The sequence below is a fragment of the Schistocerca piceifrons genome, chromosome 7 (assembly GCF_021461385.2).
Source record: "Schistocerca piceifrons isolate TAMUIC-IGC-003096 chromosome 7, iqSchPice1.1, whole genome shotgun sequence".
In the NCBI taxonomy this organism is placed as follows: domain Eukaryota; kingdom Metazoa; phylum Arthropoda; class Insecta; order Orthoptera; family Acrididae; genus Schistocerca; species Schistocerca piceifrons.
Genome location: NC_060144.1, coordinates 273,171,797 through 273,197,127, shown reverse-complemented (window position 1 = coordinate 273,197,127; position 25,331 = coordinate 273,171,797). Strand labels below are relative to the sequence as shown.

Sequence of the window (25,331 nt, the reverse complement as noted above, 5' to 3'; positions counted from 1 at the left end):
GTAAGCACTACGACATCGATGATGAATTCAGATCAACAGTGAAAAGCTGGTTAGGAGCACAGGACCCGGCATGCTACAATACTGGTTCGTAAAAACTTGTGCTACGTGACAAAAAAGCTTAGAAAAACATTGTGACTATGTAACTTCCCCCGCCTCCCTCCACTTCCATCTCATCGCCTAATGAGTGGCCGCAGCTGACCGCGGCTCGTGGTCTTGCGGTAGCGTTATTACTTCCCGCGCTGGGTCCCGGGTTCGATTCCCGGCGGGGGTCAGGGATTTTCTCTGCCTCGAGATGACTGGGTGTTGTGTGTCTTTCACCATAATTTCATCCTCATTCACTCGCAAGTCGCCGTAGTGGCAAACCGCCCGGCGAGGGGCCTCCCGGCCACCAATGCCATACGGTCATTATTATTATTACTGGCTGCAGCTTCTTATAGCGCACCATTTATTACTGTATTTCCAGTCCATGCGGTGACTGCCCCATCGCGTTTGGCCATTTGTTCGTTTCGTGCTTGCGTTTATAGTGGTGGGGGGTGGTGGTTAGTGTTTAACGTCCCGTCGACAACGAGGTCATTAGAGACGGAGCGCAAGCTCGGGCTAGGGAAGGATTGGGAAGGAAATCGGCCGTGCCCTTTCAAAGGAACCATCTCGGCATTTGCCTGAAACGAGTTAGGGAAATCACGGAAAACCTAAATCAGGATGGCTGGAGACGGGATTGAACCGTCGTCCTCCAGAATGCGAGTCCAGTGTGCTAACCACTGCGCCACCTCGCTCGGTGCGTTTATAGTGGGAAACAAAACGCAGAGAGCCGGTGGCCGGCCGCGGTGGCCGAGCGGTTCTAGGCGCTCAGTCCGGAACCGCGCGACTGCTACGGTCGCAGGTTCGAATCCTGCCTCGGGCATGGATGTGTGTGATGTCCTTAGGTTGGTTAGGTTTAAGTAGTTCTAAGTTCTAGGGGACTGATGACCACAGCTGTTAAGTCCCATAGTGCTCAGAGCCATTTAGAGCCGGTGACTTTTAAAAGTGTGCACAAGTGCACAACGCCTGTCGACGCTCTCAGTTCATTCACTCAGAGGAAATACGACGGGTAAGCAGTTTATAGAATATGTACCTGTTTCAAAAGACAGTAGTGAATACAAAAAAAAAAAAAAACTTGAATGAATCTAAAGGTAGTCAGCTATTTTAAATAGCTGTACATTGACCTGTCTTACGTTTTAAAGTTTCATTATTCTTCATTCTACTTGTGTTTCTACGTTCAAAGCTTTAATGCGATTTGTTTTTTTCCTGGTCTTTTGTAGACCAGCTATATAAATGGTAGACAAAAGAAAACGAGACAAATGAGAAAAACTAAGTAAAGTGTCTTATTTCAAAACTAATTGCCGGAACTGTTAACTCATTTGTCCTGCTGTGAGACAAGACGGTCAGTGCGCGGATGGGCCCCACATACTGCCAAAGTTGTTTCGACTACGCTGCAGAAGTTTCGCTCGGAAGCCCTTACACATCCTCCATCCAGTACTGATCACTCCCCACGTGAGTTTCACATTTTTGGTGCCGTGAAGGACATTCACGGCCGTCGGTTTGCTTCGAACTAAATGGTGCACTCCTGGGAACAGTCATGGTCCGATTGGCAACTGCATTAGAACAATGACCTTCTTTTCTCACAGTGGGATGGATGTATTAGCATTTATGGCGAGTGCTTTTGAAATAATAAACAGTTTAATTACGAACTTTTCATATGTCTCGTTCTCATTTCACAGTCTCTTGTTGATGTCAGGAAGGGAAATGAAAAATCCAAGTTAATTTCTTACAGAATATTGCGCTCTTTGTTTATTCCACACATCGGCAAAGCTATAGGTAATAAACAATAACTTTCTTTGGTCTATTACAAATTAGAACAACAAACGACATGGAGCTTACAATCTTGTCATATCTACAATATATTTGTTTCCACAAATATGGAAATGAATTCCTCTAACTACGCGCTGTATAGCGCACCCAGAAGTGGAGGAGGAAACGAAATGAAACTTCACAGGTTGAGAGGGTATGTGACGTTATTTGAGCGATTACAAGAAAATACAAATGTACAAAGAACTTCTCAATATGAGCTCACGTATCACTATGGTATTTCATCCTCTCTGGCCTCAATGCTTGCATGCAGTGATTCGGTTGGGAAGAGTGTCATCCAGTCGTTTTAACCTCTCCTGAAGCAAGCTGTCCCACAGCTGTTGTAACCAGTCCTAGATGCCCTGGATACTGAGCACTGAGACGGAGTTGATATCAGAGCTTATATGTTCTATCGGTTAAAAATATGGGGATCTCGCTGCCCACATAGGGACCTCAACATCAAGCAGACTTCATGGACGTACGTGCTGTGTGTGGGCGGGCACTGCACTGTTGAAAAATGACACCACAATAAAGGGTGTCCCAAAAAGAATGACCCGATTTTAAATATAATTATTTGTTAGGAAGGGCTTAACATCAACAAATTGCATACTAAATTACCCAGAAAAGACAGAAGTTCATAAAAATCTATCATAAATGTTCACTATGTCCTACACTGCCTGCACGGACGACATCTAGCCAATAGCCGAATTCATCCCAAACTGAGCGTAAGATGTCTTCTGTCACTGAAGCTACAGCAGCTGATATTCTGGCTTTCAGTCAACAATGTCACGAGGTAAGGGAGGAACGAAAACACATTGTTTAACATATCCACATAGGAAAAAATCAAATGGTATTAATTCAAGGGACCTAGGAGGCTAAGAGCGTAAAGCCTGGTCTCGCAGTCCAGTACGCCGCGAGGCCCACGAGAAAGACAGGCCGCGGCGCGTACGCCACGTCCTGAACTCGGTCGCTCGCTCAGCCCAGTAGACAAAATGCATTTCTAAATCTCTTAACTCGCACCTGGGCGTATAAGTACTAACTAGAATTGCGTCTTCCACTGGAATATGCTATTATGAAGTCTTACTGAGTAACAGTACTACAGCAAAATTTAATTTAAGATCAATAGTCGATATAAATGGTATAACGGCTTGATTATAGCTTTTAGTCTCTTCTGCTTAACAGTACTCATTACATGCTGGAAGTGGTGCCTTATGCAACTGATAATCATTTTAGCATGATTTTATTTTATTGAACGCCAGTACAGCCGTAACAGATTGTAAGTACGCTCATGGACTTCCCATCATTATAGGACTAACAATACTAAGATTCCATAATAGCGGACTCCAGTAGAAGATTCAGTTTTCGTTTGTACAGACACGCCTAGTTACGAGTCAACAGGTGTAGAAACGTCGTTTTTCTGCTGATTTGAGCGAGCGAGCGAGCGCAGGGCTACCTTCGTGACGTACGCGCCGCGACCTGTCTTTCTCGGAGGCCTCGTCTACGCCCTATCCAACGTTGAGGCACGTTGGCATTGAGGAAACTGCGCACGTTGTTGTGCCAGTGTGGTGGTGCTCCATCTTGCTGATAGGTGAAATTGTCAGAGTCAAGTTGTGTGAATAACCAGTTCCGTATCACTGCAAGATAGATTGTCCTACGACTGCTACGGTCGCAGCTTCGAATCCTACCTCGGACATGGATGTGTGTGATGTCCTTAGGTTAGTTAGGTTTAAGTAGTTTTAAGTTCTAGGAGACTGATGACCTCAGATGTTAAATCCCACAGTGCTCAGAGCCATTTGAACCATTTTTTAGATTGTCCTGTTTGTCCTCGAACGCGGAGCCGGCCAGGACTTTTGCCTTTATAGTGATACACTGTTTCTTCAAACCGTTTATACCACCGTCGAATGTTCTTTGGTGATGATGGTTCAGCACGAAATCGAATATGAAACGCCCGCTAAACTGCGATCACTGAGTACGACTAAATTCGATAACACAATACGCCTTCTGTTGCGCGGACGCCATATTGCGCGAGACTGGCTGCACGCTCCAGGTCAGCGCTCGTAGCGACATCTTGCGGATTTTTTCTGAAACCCTAGACCATGCTGATTACATCTAGCGCTGTTTCAGTTGTCTAGTGACATTTGTCTCAATATTATTACAAGTTAAAATCGTGCCATTCTCTTTGGGACACCCTGTATTGTCGCATGAGAGGTAACACATTAGGGCGCAGGATATTTGTTACGAACTGCGCTGTCACAGTTCACTCTATCACTACCACCCAACTCAAACGCGATGGTTCTCCGGCGCCGTGACACATATAGTAATACAGGTGTGTATCTCCAAAACATTGGAAGAATGAAAATAGGGCAGAATCGCGATTCATGTTTGAGCACAATGCGACGCCTTTCATCGGCGGCCCGTGCTTCCTGGGCACTGCGCCACACCAAACACAGCAGTTTGTGTTTTGGTGTTAACGGCAGTCCGCACATGGGACGATTCCCTAGTTTTTCTGCTGCTAGTTTCCGACCAGGGGTGTGGAATGGTGCATAATGTTGCACAGAGTCCATTACTTGTTCTCGGACGGCAGCTGCAGACGAGAAGGGGTTACGATATGCGTGGAGCACAATAAAGCAGTCCCCCATCGTGATGGTCAGATGTGGTTGGGTTGGGTTGGGTTGTTTTGGGGAAGGAGACCAGACAGCGAGGTCATCGGTCTCATCGGATTAGGGAAGGATGGGGAAGGAAGTCGGCCGTGCCCTTTGAAGGGAACCATCCCAGCATTTGCCTGGAGCGATTTAGGGAAATCACGGAAAACCTAAATCAGGATGGCCGGACGCGGAATTGAACCGTCGTCCTCCCGAATGCGAGTCCAGTGTCTAACCACTGCGCCACCTCGCTCGGTTCAGATGTGGTGACTGGAACCTTGATGACGAGTATGCCTGCACTCAAGTTCTCACGCAGTCCAAGACTGGGCCACTGTCACATCTAAAAGCCCTACAAACTTGAATATGGCATGATTCGACCAACCGGCAAGATGGAGACATACACTGAAGAGCCAAAGAAACTGGTACACCTGCCTAGTATCGTGTCGGGCCCCCGTGAGCACGCAGAAGAGCCGCAACAAGACGTGGCATGGACTCGACAAATGTCCGAAGTAGTGTTGGAGGGAACTGACACCATGAATCTTGCAGGGCTGAACATAAATCCGTAAGAGTACGAGAGGGTGATGATCTCTTCTGAACACCACTTTGCAAGGCATCCCAGATATACTCAATAATGTTTACGGCTGGGGTGTTTGGTGACGAGCGGAAGTGTTTAAACTCAGAAGAGTGTTCCTGGAGCCACTCTGTAGCAATTCTGGACGTGTGGGGTCTCGCATTGTCCTGCTGAAATCGTACAAGTCCGTCGGAATGCACAATGGACACGAATGGATGCAGGTGATCAGACATGCTTACGTACGTGTCACCTGTCACAGCCGTATCTAGACGTATCAGGGGTCATATACCACTCCAATTGCACACGCCACACACCATTACAGAGCCTTCACCAGCTTGATCAGTCCACTGCTGACATACAGTGTCCATGGATTCATAAGGTTGTCTCCATACACGTACGCGTCCATCCGCTCGATACAATTTGAGACGAGACTCGTACGACCAGGCAACATGTTTCCAGTCATCAACAGTCCAATGTCGGTGTTGACAGGCCCAGGCGAGGCGTAAAGCTTTGTGTCGTGCAGTCATCAAGGGTATTCAAGTGGGTTTTTGGCTCCGAAAGCCCGTATCGACGATGTTTCGTTGAATGGTTCGTACGCTGACATTTGTTGATGGCCCAGCACTGAAATCTGCAGCAATTTACGGAAGGGTAGCACTTCTATCACGTTGAACGATTCTCTTCAGTCATCGTTGGTCCCTAACTTGTGGGATCTTTTTCCGGCGGCAGCGATAACGGAGATTTGATATTTTACCTCACTCCTGATATTGACAGTACACGGGTGAAATGGTCGTACGGAAAAATCCCATCGGTAACTATGAGATACTGTGTACCTCGCGTGTGCGCCGACTGTAGCTCCACCGGCCGATGTGGCCGAGCGGTTCTAGGCGCTACAGTCTGGAGCCGCGCGTCCGTTACGGTCGCAGGTTCGAATCCTGCCTCGGGCATGGATGTGTGTGATGTCCTTAGGCTAGTTAGGTTTAAGTAGTTCTAAGTTCTAGGGGACTGATGACCACAGCAGTTAAGTCCCATAGTGCTCAGAGCCATTTAAACCATTTGACTGTAGCTCCACGTTCAAACTCACTTAAATCTTGAAAACCTGTCATTGTAGCACACACTTGTCATATATAGGCGTTGCCGACCGCAGCGCCGTATTCTGCCTATTTATATCATATCTCTGTATTTGAATACGCATTCCTATACCAGTTTCTCTGGCGCTTCAGTGTAGTAGAAGGACCGTTCACCTGGTCGTGACAATCTGCAAAAGTTTCCACTGGCCGATGCTGGAAATCGTTCTTGTATTACAAGAGATTCTCTGCCTTCCTCCACATGCCAAGCCATTACTGATTAACCATGACAAAATCCGTGAGATTACGAATTAATTAAACTTGTTATTATTGGTCAGCACTCTCAGAGGCTACTGCAATTGGCTGGCGACATTCCTACGTGGGCAATGATAGCCAGGTTTCAGAGAGTAAAGCCAGAACACACTGGCGGTACATAGATTGAAGTGAACACACCTGCTGCTGAGATGTCATAGATACATTCGCTTCTGGAGTGCCACCGAGAATGCACTCCACTTTAGTCAATCAGAGAGAGAGAGAGAGAGAGAGAGAGAGAGAGAGAGAGAGAGAGAGAGAGAGATGTCACCAACTTAAGCCACCCATTTACTGGCTGACGAGTCGGCCAACCTGTCGTCCCCCGCCCCCTTGCGTGGTTGGTCGAATCCACTTGGAAGTTTAGCACTTGAGAAGATGTTATGCAGGTGCACATCTGTCACTGCTTCCCACCGATATTTCCATTCTTCAAGCGGTTTGAAATCCTTAGCAACGATGTCAGCAGCATCGCACAGAATTGGATGGAGCCGGCCGCTGTGACCGAGTGGTTCTAGGCGCTTCAGTCCGGAACCGCGCTGCTGCTACGGTCGCAGGTTCGAATCGTGCCTCGGGCTTGGATGTGTGTGTTGTCCTTAGGTTAGTTAGGTTTAAATAGTTCTATGTCTAGCGGACTGATGACCTCAGATGTTAAGTCCCATAGTGCTCAGAGCCATTTGAACATTTTTTAGTTGGATGGCGTGATTTCAGTCTCTTACGATTTAAAAGTGGCAGGTCGCTATGCCCGGGTAGGTTAGAATTCCTGGAGATCTTGTGGAATTCCCTCGTACGGGCAGTACATCAGCGTAGATCACGAGGCATTATACCAGTTAACAGTGGAAGCCAATAAACTGAAGTAGATCTGATTTCGCCAGATACTATGCGCCTTGTCGTATTCAGCTGGGTGTCAACAAGCCATGATGACTGTTCATCCAAACAGGTGCACAATACTTCGCACTTGAGTAGACCAAGCCCAGAGCTGAAGATCGCAGGTTGGTTGCTGAAGATCCCCAGGTAGTTCCGCATAGCTTATGGAGGATGTTGCTTCGAGTCCTCAACTATTGAGCTGAGATAAAAAGGTGTTGTTTGAAGCATAATGTACGGTCCAGGATGACACCAAGATATTTTCGGTTCCACTTATGACGAAGAATTCTGCCTCTGAAACTTACTTCCAGTTTTACGTTCGCCAACCGTCCGTAGGTTTAACCTTAAAATACCCTACAAGTGCCTCCCGGGTGGTGCTAATTGAGCAGCAGTGATTACAGGCAGCCAGACTATCCATAGGATCCCCGGGAAATGATATATCAACTAAATTGCAGAAACAGTTCTTTTCAGAGCCCATTAACAAGAAACATTGGACAAACTATATCAGACTCCTTCAACTGAATATCGAAAGCATTAGCAACGTAAAGTGTGACTACCTGTCAAAACTTTTGCTGGACAACAATACCGATGCCGTCACCATTCAGGAAACTCGCGTTTCCAGGGAAGAAATATTCCGAAGCCGAGGTCGAATTCCTGGATCTTATGCACTTCTTGTAACTTGGAATTGCTACGTATGTCCATTACAACGTAAACGAAGCTTCACTGATTTCTGTAAGTATTTTGATAAAATTACAGAAAATACATGTTATGGAGGCCAGCATTATTCCGTACAGTTTTATCGAAGACAGAACTCAACTTGGATTTTATTTTACTTTCTCGCAGCATATGTGTATATTGTCCTCTATTAAAATGTAGGCGCTACTGTAATTATTATTTTCTTGTCTTGATCAGCCATTGCATTATGCAGTTTAGAGACACTTCGGATACTTCTCCTCTATTCTATTATTAAATTTTAAATTTACAGTTGAGTTAAAGAAATATTTGGAGAAAGTGGTATTAAACGCAGCGACGAGTGAAAAGAAGAAGAAAAGAAAGGCAGGTATAGTTACAGTCCTCTATGATGTCGAACCTACAACTGTCTCCCAGTCACGATTGCTTTCAATCAGGTTTTCCTACACATAGTAAACCTTTGGCTCTTATTTCACCTGAAAATCTATGCTACTTGGAACAAGCCGATATCTGAAAGACTATAATATTTATAGTATAGAATCTACACTCGCATGAAATATCTGTGTGTAACACTTACAGAAACTACCCTGGATGTTTTGTTACCTAAGGATGCAACACTTCCGTAAACGTTTCTATCACCAAGAAAAGAAACTAGGTTCAGGAACTTGAGTGTCGAGCGCTCTTCAGTCTTGAAATGAATTGACGCAGCTAGTTGCGCCTGGAGTAATGCGGTGTGTTCATCGGATGTGTCAATGGGAGGATAAATTCGCTGCATAAGAGGGCCTGCAATAGTTCCCAAGGTGAGCCAACAGTAGCGGCCTTTCAGGATTCACCGTTCTCCTCTCGGAAGCTCCCTCGACTGCAGTAACTACAGAATTGCAATGTCAGCTGACCTTGTAACCTAAGCAGTTTCCACTAGCATCATTGCTCTTCCGCTCGCTTCGTCCAAGGTTCGTTGAATGGCTGATGAGCCAATCCCCGAAGACGAAGTGAATATTTAAGTGATACCCAAGGCAGATCAAACGCCCTACAATGTGTTATTCGCAGATTCCTTCCTCGAGGAAAAAATGTATCACATCGGTCTTATGATGAGAAGGTCGTAGTTCATTACACTGACTATGCAAATATCATGACAGCTTCTTTCGACGGCGTCTGAAAGAATGAAAACCTCCTTGAAGAGGGTGCTTCCCCGTATTTTTTTACTATTTCTGCTTATTTGAAGCGTCTACTCAACACTTTTACGTACAGCATGGATGCCACGATATAGTTACCAAACATTTGAATTGAATTAAACACGCTGAACCGAAAGTTTTGAGGCAGTTGTTGCGAGGCAGCTTGTGATCGAATTATCACATAATAATACATAATATAATATGCACATTCCAATATTAGTGTAGTCGTTTCCTTAATGCTGTATGGAAATTGCAAACAATATTCACTAATGCCACTGATTGCACTGGTAATTACTTGTTCTTCCCCTCTCCTTTTATTTTCTCCCGCGCTGGCGGTATTCTTTAGCACGCTCGTAACTTGGAAGTTAACTTAGACGAACCAGAGTGTCGTAAACTTATTCACCGTGCATTGTGCGAGAAGTTAGAAGGAATCCTTTTGGCAAAATAAAATCTGAAAGGCAGGTGGAAAACACATAGCTTGAGGTCATGGCAGTGGCTGTTGGTCGCGGCTGCTCGCGATGTTCGCTTAAATCCGAGAAAGAGGGTCTGGGGTTGGTTCACAGTAATTATTTTACATGGAAGAGCCAAAGAAATTGGTACACCTGACTAATATCGTGCAAGACCCCGCAAACACGCAGCACGCAGAAGTGCCGCCGCACGACGTGGCATGGACTCGACTAATGTCTGAAGTAGTGCTGGAGGGAATTGACACCATGAATCCTGCAGGGCTGCCCATATATTTGTAAGAGTACAAGGGGGTGGAGATCTGTTCTGGACAGCACGTTGCAAGGCATCCCAGATATGCTCAATAATGTTCGTCTCTGGGGAGTTTGGTGGACAGCGATAGTGTTTAAACTCAGAAGAGCGTTCCTGCAGCCACTCTGCTATTCTGGACGTGTGGGGTGACGCAGTGTCCTGCTGGAACTGCCCAAGTCCGTCGGAATGCACATTGGACATGAATGGATGCAGGTGATCAGACAGGATACTTAACGTATGTGTCACCTGTCAGAGTCGTATCTAGACGTATCAGGGGTCACATACCACTCCAGCTGCACACGTCCCACATCATTACAGAGCCTCCACCAGCTTGCTCAAATGCAGAGTCCATGGATTCGTGAGGTTGTCTCCATACCCGTACACATCCATCTGCTCGATACAATTTGAAACGAGACTCACCCGACAAGGTAACATATTTCCAGTCACCAATAGTACAATGTCGGTGTTGATGGGTCCAGGTGAGGCGTAAAGCTTTGTGTCGTGCAGTCATCAAGGTACACTAGTGGGCTTTCGGCTCTGATAGCCCATATCGATGACGCTTCGTTGAATGGTGCGCACGCTGACTTTTGTTGATGGCCCAGCATTGAAATCTGCAGCAGTTTGCGGAAGGGTTGCACTTCTGTCACGTTGAACGATTCTCTTCAGTCGTCTTTGGCCCCATTCATCCAGGATCTTTTTCCATCGGCAGCGCGGTCGGAGATTTGATGTTTTAACTGATTCCTTATATTGACATTACACTCGTGAAATGATCGTACGGAAAAATCCTCACTTCATCGCGACCTATGAGATACTGTCCCTCGATCGTGCGCCGACTGTAGCACCACGTTCAAACTAACTTAAATCTTGATAACCTGCCATTATAGCAGACACTTGTCATATATAGGCATTGCCGACCGCAGCGCCGTATTCTGCCTGTTTACACGTCTCTGTATTTGAATACGGAGTCCTATACTAGTTTCTCTGGCGCTTCATTTTACTAGAAGGACCGTTCACCTGGACGTGTCAGTGTCCAAGGTTTTCCACTTTCCGATGCTGGAAATCTGTCTTGTAGTAGAAGAGATTCTCTGCCTTCCTCCACATGCCAAGCCATTACTGATTAACCATGACAAAATCCGTGAGAATACGAATTAATTAAACTTGTTATTATTGGTCAGCACTCACAGGGGCTACTGCAATTGGATGGCGACATTCCTACGTGGGAAATAATAGCCAGGTTTCAGAGAGTAAAGCCAGAACACACTGGCGGTACATAGATTGAAGTGAAGACACTTGCTGCTGAGCTGTCAAAGATACATTCGACTCAGGAGTGCCATCGAGCGAGAATGCACTCCACTTTAGTCAACCAGAGAGAGAGAGAGAGAGAGAGAGAGAGAGAGAGAGAGAGATGTCACTAACTTAGGCCACCCATTCACTGACAGAAAAGTCGGCCAATTTGTTCCCCCCCCCCCCCCTTCCACACCACTCCCCAGCTCAGTTGGTAGACAACCCGTCTCACTATGTGTGAGCACAATGTGACCATGTGCGGGACCCTGCTTGCGCACTGTCGCGTAGCAGTTTTCACCATGCCAAAACATAAGGGTAAAGGATGCAAGCTGGCAGGTAGCGGTGCGCCAGCAGAGCCGAACGCACCGTGACCCAGGACCCGACCGCTGTAATATCGTACACTACAAAGGTGGACATGTCGGGGCAGACCAGCTTCGCAGGGAGGAGGGGACGGCCGGCTGGTTGGCCTGTGAATAGGCGGCTTTAGAGCAGAGAACAGGGCTCGAGCTGGACTGAGAATTTCCATTTGCTACCGCAACCGTCTTCCACCCCCCCCCCTCCCACACACCCCCACCCCCCCCACCCCCCCCCACCCCCCCACACACACACACACACCTGGTAAGGATGAGCCGTCGATGTAACCACTGTGGCGAGCGGTACGCAAAGCTAGTTAAATTGCATCAGGGTTTAATATCACAGTTTTAGCATTCACCGCCAGCCAGTTGCACCTGTCATGTGCTTTGATGACTCTCTCGGAGGTCGTACTTTCCGGGGTTCTTTCTTCAAACCACTAAGCCTTTGCACAGTCAGTGGCAATATCTGCGATGGTTTAATATTATGATTTCATGTGTCCACCCACTTGTACTTAGTTTACAGTCATAATTACAACCTTTGGTACATTTAGTAAATGTTCATAAGTTTGATTCAGTGGATAAATCATTTTATTTTACGTCTTACGGCACTAAACTAAATTATTATACTGACTGCAAGTTTCCTTCTTTAGTTAGATGTGTGTCTACATTAGGACACCCATGTGAGGTATGGTACTTGTATTTTCGTGCTTAACAGGGTCAACCCCAGTAATTCTCATTCAATAAAGCGTTATCCATAGTGAGAAATTGTGTCTCTTAAATTTGCATGATCCTCTGGCGAGCTTCCCTTCCCTGTATGCCATAAGTGATGGGACTTGTAGCATCCCAGGGGTATGCTAGACAACTTAACTGACATCTCACACAGTGGTTAGCGCAGCCATACCGCCATCCACATTTCCCTCAAGCGCTTAATTCAGATACCAGGATGGTTCCTTTTAAAAGACTCACGGCCGATTTCTTTACGCATGTTTCCCTAATCCGAGTTTGTGCTCCGTCTCCAACGACTTCGTTGTCGATGGGACCTGAAATTCGAATCTTCCTTCCTAAGTGTACTGCAATGAAATGAATGCATTAGTTGGATTGAGATCGGTGTAGATGCAGTGACATAAAACGATATCAGTGCAGAACGGTAAGAACTGCTAAATCTGGAACATAATGAATATGTCGCGACAATCGAAAATTTGTGTGAGGTCGTGACTCAAACCGGTTTCCCCGCTTTTCGTCAACAGTAGACATATAAATCTGTACAAATTCCTGTATCACCTCTACCCAGCACAGAAGGAGTATTAGTAACCTTGCAAATGAAAAAAAAGTAATTAAGTTTGACACTGTTGCTGGGAGACCACAAGAGGTAGCTTCAGCCGCGCAGTAGGAAGAGTGTTACTTCCGCCGCACACAATGGCCCGTTTCACTGCGGATAGGTGAGAGGTCCGGGTCACAATTATTAAACTATACGAAATAAAATCGTCATAACTTCTGAACGGTTTGAGTTAGGACGTTCAAACTGAACGGTTAGCCGTGGAGCATGAGAGAATTAGTATTGTTCGGTTTAGCGACGAAGCCCACTTTCATTTGGATGGATTTGTCAATAAGCAAAAGTGGCACATTTGGGGGGACTGAGAACCCACATTTCGCGATCGAGAAATCACTTCATACTCAGCGGGGGACTGTGTAGTGTGTAATCTCCAGTCACGGAATAATCGGTGCGATATTTCTTGAAAGCACAGCGACTACCGAATGGTACGTGAAAGATTTGGAAGATGACTTCATCCCCATTATCCAAAGTGACCCTGATTTCGACAAGGTGTGGTTCATGCTAGACGGAGCTCGACCCATCGAAGCAGGAGAGTGTTTGATGTCCTGGAGGAGCACTTTGGAGCTCTGAGGCCACTGGCATGGGCCTCGATTGGCCACCATATTCTCCGGATCTGAACACATGCGACCCCTTTTCGTGGGGCTATATTAAAGACAAGGTGTACAGAAATAACCCCCAAACCCACTGTTGAGCTGAAAACTGCCATCCAGGAGGTCATCGACAGCATCGATGTTCCCATACCTCAGCGGGTCAAGCAGAAGTTCGGTAGTCGTCTGTGCCACATCATCACCAATGATGGCAGGCATATCGAACATGTCATAACCTAAATCCGAATATCTGTGGTGATGTTTACATGGTAAATAAAGTGTGTGCACGCCGTAGTTTGTAACTAATTTACATTTTTTCCAATTTAGTTCAATAATTGTCACCTTGTATATCCTACGTCTATCTGTTGAGTGTGAGTGCGTGTAGTGGATATGTGTAGTGTGGCGTTATGTTTTATGTTGTGTGACGAGGTTAACAGAAGGGAGATGCTGAAACCCGGTGCCGGCACCTATCCTTCTCACCTCGAACAGCATCCAAGGGGACCGTGTGGGTTAACTTTCCCATCCGACGGACGGATCGCCGCGGAAAGTTTCGGAACTTAAATCTCAGTTCACAGTTAGTTGCAGTTAGTGGCATGCTGCAGTTGCAATTCAGCTGCATGAGCGAACTCCCAGTTTTCAGTGGCACAAATTCAGAGGCGCAACTTTTGTCATGATACAGAAAGTTCAGAGTGGTTGTACTTTATTACTCCGCTTTCCTTCCATCACTGCTCCCTGGTGCTGTATTACGAAACACGATCATTCTATCGCAGTTATCGTGGAGTAATTTCTGCTGTACTTCACTCGGTATCAGTGAGTTTTCATTTTGTTACTGAAAACAGTCTTAGCAGTTGTCGGCAGGTACACTTTCGCAGCTTCTGGATCAGCAAGAACAACAACGAATGTTTAATTTTCTGCAATAGTGTGTGTGTGTGTGTGTGTGTGTGTGTGTGTGTGTGTGTGTGTGTGTGTGTGTGTGTGTGCGCGCGCGCGCGCGCGCAAATCATCTATCTCAAAATCTTGAAAGATTTTTTCATGAGAAATAAATAAAATTAATATAGCACCAAGAAAATGAGTCGTATAAACTTCGTGATCTGTGAGACCAAACACTGTACACATTGTGGATTCTGAGAACGAAATAGCCCTCGAGCTTAAGGTCACAGCTGTCAAACCAAAAATTTGTTACTCGAAATGCCCACATCAACGAATAAAATAAGATTCTAACATTTTGGAAGAGTGGCGTGTGTTCAGATGATATTCACATGCCAGATGTTGGTTAAATTTGCCACAGCCGACAATATTTTCGGCTTCGGGCACTATTTCTTCTATAAATGTGCTTTTTCCCCTTGATTTATGCCTGCACGAAGTCTATTTTCGAATCGAACATTGGGTTTCGTCTTCCTTTGTAAGGTGTCAGGCAAATCCAACACCTTCCATGAAAACTCTGACATGATAAGCAAATCCAGTACTATGTCACATAGCTCCGAATAAATCGTGACATTAAATTAACCAAAGTAATACGAGTAACGAGTGAGCAAATGGAATACCATAGACCAACACAAGAATGCCTAAATGCATGTCATACCTTCCCACCGTGGGACAGACGCAGTTCTGAGGGGAGAAACGAGAACAGAAGCCGAGAGCAGAACCGTGTTAAGCTGAAGGTCCTACGATAAGGGACGGACACCCACGTCTCCAGCTAACCGCTAGGACCACCCCCCGGCCCATGTTAAAAGCTAGAGCCCTCCAGAAGAACAGTATAGATCTTACGATAACACAAAAATGGCTACCCCAGCCGCAAGTTTTTGCGTGAGACTTTTTCGCGTCTCTGTTACGTCAGGACCACCCCCCAGCCCATGTTAAAAGATAGAGCCCTCCAGAAAAACAGTATAGATCTTACGATAACACTAAAAGGACCACACCAGCTGCAAGTTTTAGCGTGAGACTTTTTCGCGTCTCTGTTACGTCAGGACCACCCCCCAGCCCATGTTAAAAGATAGAGCCCTCCAGAAAAACAGTATAGATCTTACGATAACACTAAAAGGACCACACCAGCTGCAAGTTTTAGCGTGAGACTTTTTCGCGTCTCTGTTACGTTGCAAACTTTAAAAACATTGCCCCACCACGAAAAGTATAACGTTTCTCATTGGATAGACAGAATTTTTGTAGGCGGAGCTGATTGGTCAGATGAAAACACAGCCAGATAGTTTTTTTTAAACCAACTTCGGTAAATTGTAGTAAGGAGAAGTTAGGGGAGAGTTGCTTCCGAGACGGCGAGGTGAGCGGAGCTGTGCTGGCCGCCGCCCCCTGACGAACACCAACAAGGTAATGAACGCACGCGATGCCACATAACAGCGCATAAAGCTTCACTCAGAACTATAGAAGTCTCATCTGTTACACCCCCTTTTGGCGTAATACTAGTGTCGATCGTCAATTAAAGCTCATGGTGTTCACATTTGCCACTTGAAGTAAAAATCTGAAACGCGATGATTTTTCTGTTATATAGTTATTGAGAAGCCACATCAGCCACTGTAATTTATGACAAGTTAGATAAGTAATTAAAGATAATTGAGGGTCACTGTAGACCATTTTGATAGTTTAAACCTAGATTATAGATGTGATATGGCATGGGTCATCCTTCGATCCATTGTAGAACTTGGAAACCCATTCAGGGAATATTCGTTCACATTTTTGTTGAATGCAGTTGGTTTTTACCATCCTGCATTAAAACATTTCCTTTTATCAATAGTGTAATTTATAAACAATGTTTTGTGAGTAGAATAAAATTTCCAATGGTAAACTTAACTGCTTTTTCGACGTTATTTTACCAGCTAACTAAAAATAGGAAAGCCTTGAACCCCTTCCACTAAATTTAGTTAGTATTAAGATTCTTTTACAGGGAGTGCAGTGGAGCTGACGCTTAAGTCATTAAGTACTGGGTTATATCATCGCTAGTCTCACTGAACTCTTCTGAACTCTACATGTCATGTGTGGTCTGGCGTCTCCTTACCAGCAATAGGTCCCAGGTTCAAACTAGTCAATTCCCTAAAAAAACACGCTCAGAGCGTCGTTGCGCGAAAGTGGTAGGGAGACACGATATAGAACAGACAGACACCACGCAGAATGTTAGACCTTGTCACAGCTCTAACGCCGTAACCTGTACTATAACATTAATGCCCGTCAATATGATTTCAATCGATGCCATGCTGAAAGCTGTGCATCTACGTAGAATTTCTGGCAGTATGTGTGAACAGTAGCTCCCAGTCCCACTACAGACAGCTAAAAGCTGTAGCGTCAAATTACTTACGTATGTGAACACGGCTCAATGCAAAACATTGGCGCAAAGATGGTCATCAGGAACTTTACGCAACCAGTTCTCCTCTCCTTCGTGGCAAAATACTGGCGGTTAAAAGTTCATTCACCACCATGATTCCGCTTACCTTCGATTATACATCTAAATCTATATACAGGGTGTTTCAAAAATGACCGGTATATTTGAAACGGCAATAAAAACTAAACGAGCAGCGATAGAAATACACCGTTTGTTGCAATATGCTTGGGACAACAGTACATTTTCAGGCAGACAAACTTTCGAAATTACAGTAGTTACAATTTTCAACAACAGATGGCGCTGCGGTCTGGGAAACTCTATAGTACGATATTTCCCACATATCCACCATGCATAGCAATAATATGGCGTAGTCTCTGAATGAAATTACCCGAAACCTTTGACAACGTGTCTGGCGGAATGGCTTCACATGCAGATGAGATGTACTGCTTCAGCTGTTCAATTGTTTCTGGATTCTGGCGGTACACCTGGTCTTTCAAGTGTCCCCACAGAAAGAAGTCACAGGGGTTCATGTGTGGCGAATAGGGAGACCAATCCACGCCGCCTCCTGTATGTTTCGGATAGCCCAAAGCAATCACAAGATCATCGAAATATTCATTCAGGAAATTAAAGACGTCGGCCGTGCGATGTGGCCGGGCACCATCTTGCATAAAACACGATGTGTTCGCAGTGTCGTCTAAGGCAGTTTGTACCGCCACAAATTCACGAAGAACGTCCAGATAGCGTGATGCAGTAATCGTTTCGGATCTGAAAAATAGGCCAATGATTCCTCTGGAAGAAATGGCGGCCCAGACCAGTACTTTTTGAGGATGCAGGGACGATGGGACTGCAACATGGGGCTTTTCGGTTCCCCATATGCGCCAGTTCTGTTTATTGACGAAGCCGTCCAGGTAAAAATAAGCTTCGTCAGTAAACCAAATGCTGCCCACATGCATATCGCCGTCATCAATCCTGTGCACTATATCGTTAGCGAATGTCTCTCGTGCAGCAATGGTAGCGGCGCTGAGGGGTTGCCGTGTTTGAATTTTGTATGGATAGAGGTGTAAACTCTGGCGCATGAGACGATATGTGGACGTTGGCGTCATTTGGATCGCAGCTGCAATACGGTGAACGGAAACCCGAGGCCACTGTTGGATCACCTGCTGCACTAGCTGCGCGTTGCCCTCTGTGGTTGCCGTACGCGGTCGCCCTACCTTTCCAGCACGTTCATCCGTCACGTTCCCAGTCCGTTGAAATTTTTCAAACAGATCCTTTATTGTATCGCTTTTCGGTTCTTTGGTTACATTAAACCTCCGTTGAAAACGTCGTCTTGTTGCAACAACACTGTGTTCTAGGCGGTGGAATTCCAACACCAGAAAAATCCTCTGTTCTAAGGAATAAACCATGTTGTCTACAGCACACTTGCACGTTGTGAACAGCACACGCTTACAGCAGAAAGACGACGTACAGAATGGCGCACCCACAGACTGCGTTGTCTTCTATATCTTTCACATCACTTGCAGCGCCATCTGTTGTTGAAAATTGTAACTACTGTAATTTCGAAAGTTTGTCCGCCTGAAAATGTACTGTTGTCCCAAGCATATTGCAACAAACGGTGTATTTCTATCGCTGCTCGTTTAGTTTTTATTGCCGTTTCAAATATACCGGTCATTTTTGAAACACCCTGTACATACTCCGTAAGTCACCGTATGGCGTGTGGAAGAGGGTACCATGTACTACTGCTAGTCATTTGCTTTCCTGTTCCACTCGCAAACAGTGCGAGGGGAAGTCTCCGTATGAGCTATAATTTCTTGTACCTTACCTTCGTGGTCCTTACGCGAAATTTGTATATGTTGGCGGCAGTAGAATCGTTTTTCAGGCAGCTTCAGACGCCGGCTCTCTAAATTTCTCATTGTTGTTGTGCCCCGAACGTCGCCTTCCCTCCAGCGATACTCATTTGAGTTCCCAAAGCACATCGCCGTAACACTTGTGGGTCGTTCAAACTTATCGGTAACAAATCCTGCACCCCCTTTGTCAATTGCTTCGAAGTATTACTGTGATCCGATCTGGTACGGATCCCAAGCACTCGAGTAGTTCTCCCGAATGGGTCGCACTAGTTTCCTACATGCGGTCTCCTTCACAGATGAACCACGCTTTCTTAACATTCTCCCAATAAACTGAAGTCGACCAGTCGACTTCCCCACAACCACCCTCACATGCGCGTTCCATTTGATACTGCTTCGCAACATAACGCCTAGATATTTAATCAAGCAGGACACTGGAATGCTGTATCCGAAAATTCTTGGTCTGTATTTCCTACGCATCAGCATTAGCTTACATTTTTGTTCATTTAGAGCTAGCTGTCACTCATCTCGCCAACTAGAAATTTTGTCTAATTCGTAACCTCCAACAGTCGCTCAACTTCGACACCTTCCCGTACACCACAGAATCGTCGGCAAACAACTGCAGATTGCTGCCACCCTGTCCGCCAGACCAGTTATGTATATAAGGAATAATAGAGCTCCAATCACACTTGAGACGAGCGCCACAGCACAGGCTTGCGTTTAGGGCCTCAGCTACGGAGCAGGGACACAATTCGGAATTGTGAAGCAAGTTATTGGGGCAGAGAAACTGACTGCTAAACATGCATCAAGTTAGTGCCTCATGGTCTGGGTACGTTTATTCATGGCTATTCCTCAAGGTGCAAGCATCCCAAAGTGCGCCCACAATGCGCTGCTTGTGATTTGTCTGGTTGCGCGGGTTAACGCACCGTTTTCACTACGTCTCACGCCCCACCCAGGCGCACGGATTCCTGAACCACAAACAGAACACAAGGGCCCAAAAGGAAGGACTTTGTTCTTGCGCAGGCGCTGCGACGTACGCAAGGTCTGGCCAGGAACCTACGCCAGAAGCATGTGGGGTCGTCGATACCGAAAGATCGTCGTTGTCGTCGCAGTAATTTTGTGATTCATATCCGGCGAGTACTCACGTTGTTGACGATGACGCCGCAGTAGTCGGGCGCGCCGGGCGTCGCCATGAGGTTGACGGTGAGCGTGGTGACGTGGCCGCCGTCGCCCAGCGCGATGCAAGGCGCTTGCCGCGTGTCCCGGGCCTGGATTGCACCTGCAAAAAGGACACACAGCCTCTGCCAAACACTGACATCCAACCGAAATTCTATTCTATTCTATCGCTTGCGCCTTGTCCCGCGGTGACGCAAGGTAGGCCATGGTTAAACGGATTTGGCATGTTAATGTTAAGGGGTGGCCGGATGCCCTTCCTGCCGCCACCCCATACCCCCCCCGGGACGGAATTAGTGCACCCCATCTGTCTGTGTCTAGTTGTTATTGTTGTTGTGGTCTTCAGTTCTGAGACTGGTTTGATGCAGCTCTCCATGCTACCCTATCCTATGCAAGCTTCTTCATCTCCCAGTACCTATTGCAACCTACATCTTCTGAATCTGTTTAGTGTATTCATCTCTTAGTCTCCCTCTACGATTTTTACCCTCCACGCTGCCCTCCAATACTAAATTGGTGATTCCTTGATGCCTCAGAACATGTCCTACCAACCGATCGCTTTTTCTAGTCAAGTTGTGCCACAAACTTCTCTTCTCCCCAATCCTATTCAATATCTCCTCATTAGTTATGTGATCTACACATCTAATCTTCAGCATTCTTCTGTAGCACCACAATTCGAAAGCTTCTATTCTCTTCTTGTCCAAACTATTTATCGTCCATGTTTCACTTCCACACATGGCTACACTCCATACAAAAACTTTCAGAAATGACTTCCTAACACTTAAATCTATATTCGATGTTAACAAATTTCTCTTCGTCAGAAAAGCTTTCCTTGCCATGTGTCTAGTGTACATCGTGAAGTAGCGTGGATGTGTTCCAAATGTCTGCGAGTCGGGTAACTAAGGCGGGACGTGGGGACCAGCCCAGTATTCACCTAGTAGGATGTGGAAAACCGCCTAAAAACCACATCCAGGCTGGCCGGCACACCGGCCGTCGTCGTTAATCCGCCGGGCGGATTCGATCCGGGGCCAGGAAGCAGCGCGTTAGCGCTCTCGGCTACCCTGGCGGGTCTGACATCCAACCGCCGTCTCTGCGGTAAAGTCTCAAAGCTGTGATCATGATGTCCATTTGGATTGCACTTAAAAATTTTAAGTGGCTCTTCGACAAGTCATTGGTAAGTAACCAGAGGTACAGGGATCTGACAGAAAAATGGAAACAACGAAAACACAGCAAATTACCATGCCTAATACGGTGCAGGAACCTCGTTGGCATTCAAAACAGTTCCCATTCGTCTCGGAATAGATAAATAAAGGTTCTGTGTCATTGTCAAGAGAATCTTATGCCATCCTTCCAGCGAAATATTGGCCAATCCAGGTAACGATGTTGGAGGAGGATAGAAACCACGTATCTTCCTCAAAGCAGACCACAAAGGCTAAATAATGTTGATATCTGGTGACTGTGGTGGGCAGCGGAGATGCGACAGTCCATTCTTGTGCACACAAAACCAGTCCTGGACGACGCTAGCTGCGTGAATAAGGGCCTTCTTGGAACACGGCGTCACTAACGGGTAGCAAACAATGTACCATAGGACGGACTTGTTCGGTCAAAATGGTCACTTAATCCTTGGCAGTAATACGACTTTTCAGAGCAACCATGGAACCCATGGAATATCACGATATGGCTGCCCAATCATTAACGAATCCCTGCCATGTGGCACACTTGCCATGCAAACTCGGTCAGAAGTCGGAAACCGTGTGAAACAAGACTCATCCGAACAAATGGCATTCCTCCAATTCTCCATATTCCGGGTTTTATGGTATCGACACCACACTTTCGATTCTTATTCCAGTTCGCCCTGCAGTTCCCTGCTTAAGGAGCTCCCTGCGTGTTATTTCGACGTCGACAGGGTTCGCGAGTGCCACATTCAGTTCTGCAGTGACTTTTGTAGTTGTCTTCGTATTTTTCGTCAGAATTCACTTCGTCTGTAACGACCACTCAACACACACTTTCGTCCGCGTTGTGACGTAGCGGATGATGTTTTTCCACTTTTGCTGCAGTTTTAACCATCAATATGACGTTTCTGTGATTTTATTACACAAATTCGTACAGTTAAGGACGGGTCTTCGGGAGATCCTCAACTCGCTGGTGCTTAGAAACGGTGTATATATACATATGGGCTTTAACTGAAAGCCAATATGGCATCTCGCGATTCTGTACGGAAGAGGGATGTCGTCATGTGAGGTAGGTGGCGTTCTCTCATCTCATTGGTCTACGTTCAAACCCATTTTCAGAATATACGACACGGTTGATATTGCTCTGCACGTTCGAAAAGACTTGCCAGCGTGCTTTTTACAGGCTACGAAGTCAGGAAGGCACGCTCAGCGTTCGAATGAATGGTCCGGCGGATGTTCGAGTCCTCCCTCGGGCATGGGTGTGTGTGTTTGTCCTTAGGATAATTTAGGTTAAGTAGTGTGTAAGCTTAGAGACTGATGACCTTAGCAGTTAAGTCCCATAAGATTTCACACACATCTGAACATTTTTTTTTTGAATGGTCCGAAAGCCGACGGCTTTAGGTTGCACCTTAAGATAGATTTAAGATTGGGCAGCAGTGTTCTCCAAGGTAAAATTTCAATGAAGCCTTTGGAGATGAGAGGGCGTAGGGTCTCGTTTTTCACGGAAGTACTTGATTTTATTAGACAGGAGGGGTAATCACTTCTCTACATTATATTTCTCGACTTCTCAGACGAATCAAACTTTATTACTGGCGTACATTCTATAGAAACAGGGTTATCTCTTCAGAATCAAGGGATGGCTGTCAACCCGATCTGAAGAGAAAACAGAAATTCTCAATGACATAAAATTAAAGTCATTAACTTCGATCTTTTATAGGATGCTAACTACTATCTAAATGCATTCACATACAATAGCGTATTGGGTACTTTATACTTATCAGCTGTCTATCGCCTGATTTCCCATATCGTATCACGTATTCAGTAGCAGCTTAGTTCTCGTCACTGTCTTTTACGTGGTGACTCTGGTGCACAGAGGCTTCCCTTTAGCCATTCAAAACCGATGCATACGAAGCGTTTCTTTAATAGATCGAATTCGGATGCACTCTTTAATCGTTACGCTCCCCATTGTTGAGAGTCGTGGACGTCTCCTCTCTGGTATTAGTCTAATCTTTGTGGTGAGTGTAACTGCGTCAGTATCGACTTTGGTACTGTGTGCCAATCTTCTTCCCATTAGCATCAGAGAAATTTCCTACTTGGACGGCAGCCAATTCTGCCATTATCTACGATTCTCTTTGTCTGGAGTTAAAGTTGAGTTGCCAGTCATAGTGCTTGCTGTTTTTTTTCATCGCCTCCATTTTCGTCTTATTTAAGGGATCAATAAAGCTAGGTTGACTACATGTGAAGATGAGAAATATGTCTTCGATCGAAGAAAAACCTCGTTTAGTTCTCAACAGTCATTACAGCGCATCCGTGGCGCGGTGCACGTTCGTGTTGCTATTCGCCTGGAGAACGGCGTATTCGAAAATGGGCGTCAGTCAGGTGTAACAAGAATTCATCCGACCACACGACGAGTTTACATTGATCCACGGTCCATACTCCGTAATTCTATACTTGCTCCAGTCTTAACTGACAGTGTCGTTGCGTCAACATACCGGTATTTTGACTGTGCGGTTTCCTCTTGGCAGTCCAGCCGTGCGGGCCCGGAACGTGGCGCGATAGCTTGCGTCCGAGATACTTCTGTTTCCCGCTCGCAGCATTTATACCCAAGTTAAGATATGTTTTGTTCCAGTAAGCAACATTTATTACAGTAAATTATAGTGCCTGCGCTTGTGTGCCGCACTTAAACGCTGTCTGTGCTTTAGAGTTGTCTCACTTCAGGATTCTGGGTTTAATTTTAACTGTTTAGAACTACTCCTGTGGGATTCTAATCTATATTGAGGCCTCCCTCAGTTCAAGGTTAATGGCCTCCACGCTTGATGATTCAAGGTCGAAAATGTAAACTTTCGATGTCATTGCATTGTACATTGATTGTGTACTTCTTTGTTTCTGAAAAAGTAAATTATATTCCCGCCCTGCGAATTCTTTCTGTTTATTATTAATCGGCTGATGATACATCGTTTTAGAATTTTTGGTAAAATGAACTTAAATTTTGAATTTTCTAAAGAACTTTATGCTGAGAATCTAATCTGGATGCCCACTCTGAAGAATCTTAGTTTAGTTATTGATCAGACTGACTCTCCTTCTTGTTTCGAATGGGCCTACTTTGGACCACGCTTGTTCAAGTTTTGGGCTTTGATATTTGCCCAGTATTGTTGTATCCTCTGCCGATGTAACTGCTTCCTTTCTTCAGTCCAGGGGGTACCTTTTCTTCGGCGCTTTTCCTGAAATCCTCGGACTTCCTTCAGGGTATGTCTCTCAGACTATCTGTTCTGGAGAGCAGTTGTTCCCATTTCTTTAATGTCCTTTTCAGTTTCTATCAGCCAAGTGGTGTGAACATTCTTGTTTTGCCAGAACGTGAACAGATGGTTGGTCAATCTGTTTGGAGGCAATCTTGCAGCATGGCTATAGAAAGATACCCTTATTTTTCTTGCAGTCAGAGAGCCTCTCGACATGTTTGTAAAGCAGCGAGTTATGTCGCCTTCTGAATTCCCAAACTTCTTCTATCGGGCCTAGGATCTTCCTGAGGATTCTTCTCTCTCTGACTTCCAATTTCTCCATCACACCTCGTCGGTTCATGAAAAGATATTCCTTGGAATACAGGGCTTTTGCTCGTATGACTGATGTGTAATGCTTAATTTTGGATTGTTTGGGGGAAGAGACCAAACAGTGAGGCCATCGGTCTCATCGGATTACGGAAGGACAGGGAAGGAAGTCGGTCGTGCCCTTTCAAAGGAACCATCCCGGCATCTGATTGTAATGCTTAAGTTTCAGGTTGCGTGACAGACATTTTTTGTTGTAGGAGTTCATAGTAAGTCGATAGGCTAGTTCCAACTTGTTGACTCTCATGGATTATGACGTTTTTTCTGATAAGTTGGGTTCAATCCATTCGCCGAGATACTTAAACTTCTGAGTCCTTTTGATGTTTCCCTGGTCTAGTAACACCTCTTTGTTAGCTTCTTTGATGTTGGTGAAGAACTCTGTTTTCTCCAGCGACTCTTGAAGACTCACTTTGGCTGCGTGTTTTCTGAGGCAGTGTACCTGCATTGTTGCCATTTAAAGAGAATCTGCAATCAGTGCCATGTCATCTGCAAAAGCCAGGCAATCTACAATCAGTCCCTCGTTCTTACAGCCCAGGTAAACAGCACTCTGAACACCCATATTGGTCTGTTCCTTGCACCATTCTATCACAACCTTTTCAAGGGCACAGTTGAAGAGAAGTGGGGAGAGTCCATCACCTTGTCCCACTCCAATTTTTATCTCGAAGTTTTCTGAGATCTCACCTCTAAATCTGACCTTGGAATCGGTGTTGATCAA

General features: G+C 45.6%; 1 protein-coding gene across 1 annotated transcript in view; it reads right to left on the bottom strand.

The window, feature by feature from the left end:
• Window positions 1-25,331, bottom strand: part of LOC124805201 — a 503,287-nt gene that overhangs the window by 54,565 nt on the left and 423,391 nt on the right. Inside the window, exon 3 of the mRNA XM_047265697.1 lies at window positions 19,821-19,954. Coding sequence (XP_047121653.1) covers window positions 19,821-19,954 — 134 coding nt within the window. The remainder of the gene's footprint in view (window positions 1-19,820; window positions 19,955-25,331) is intronic.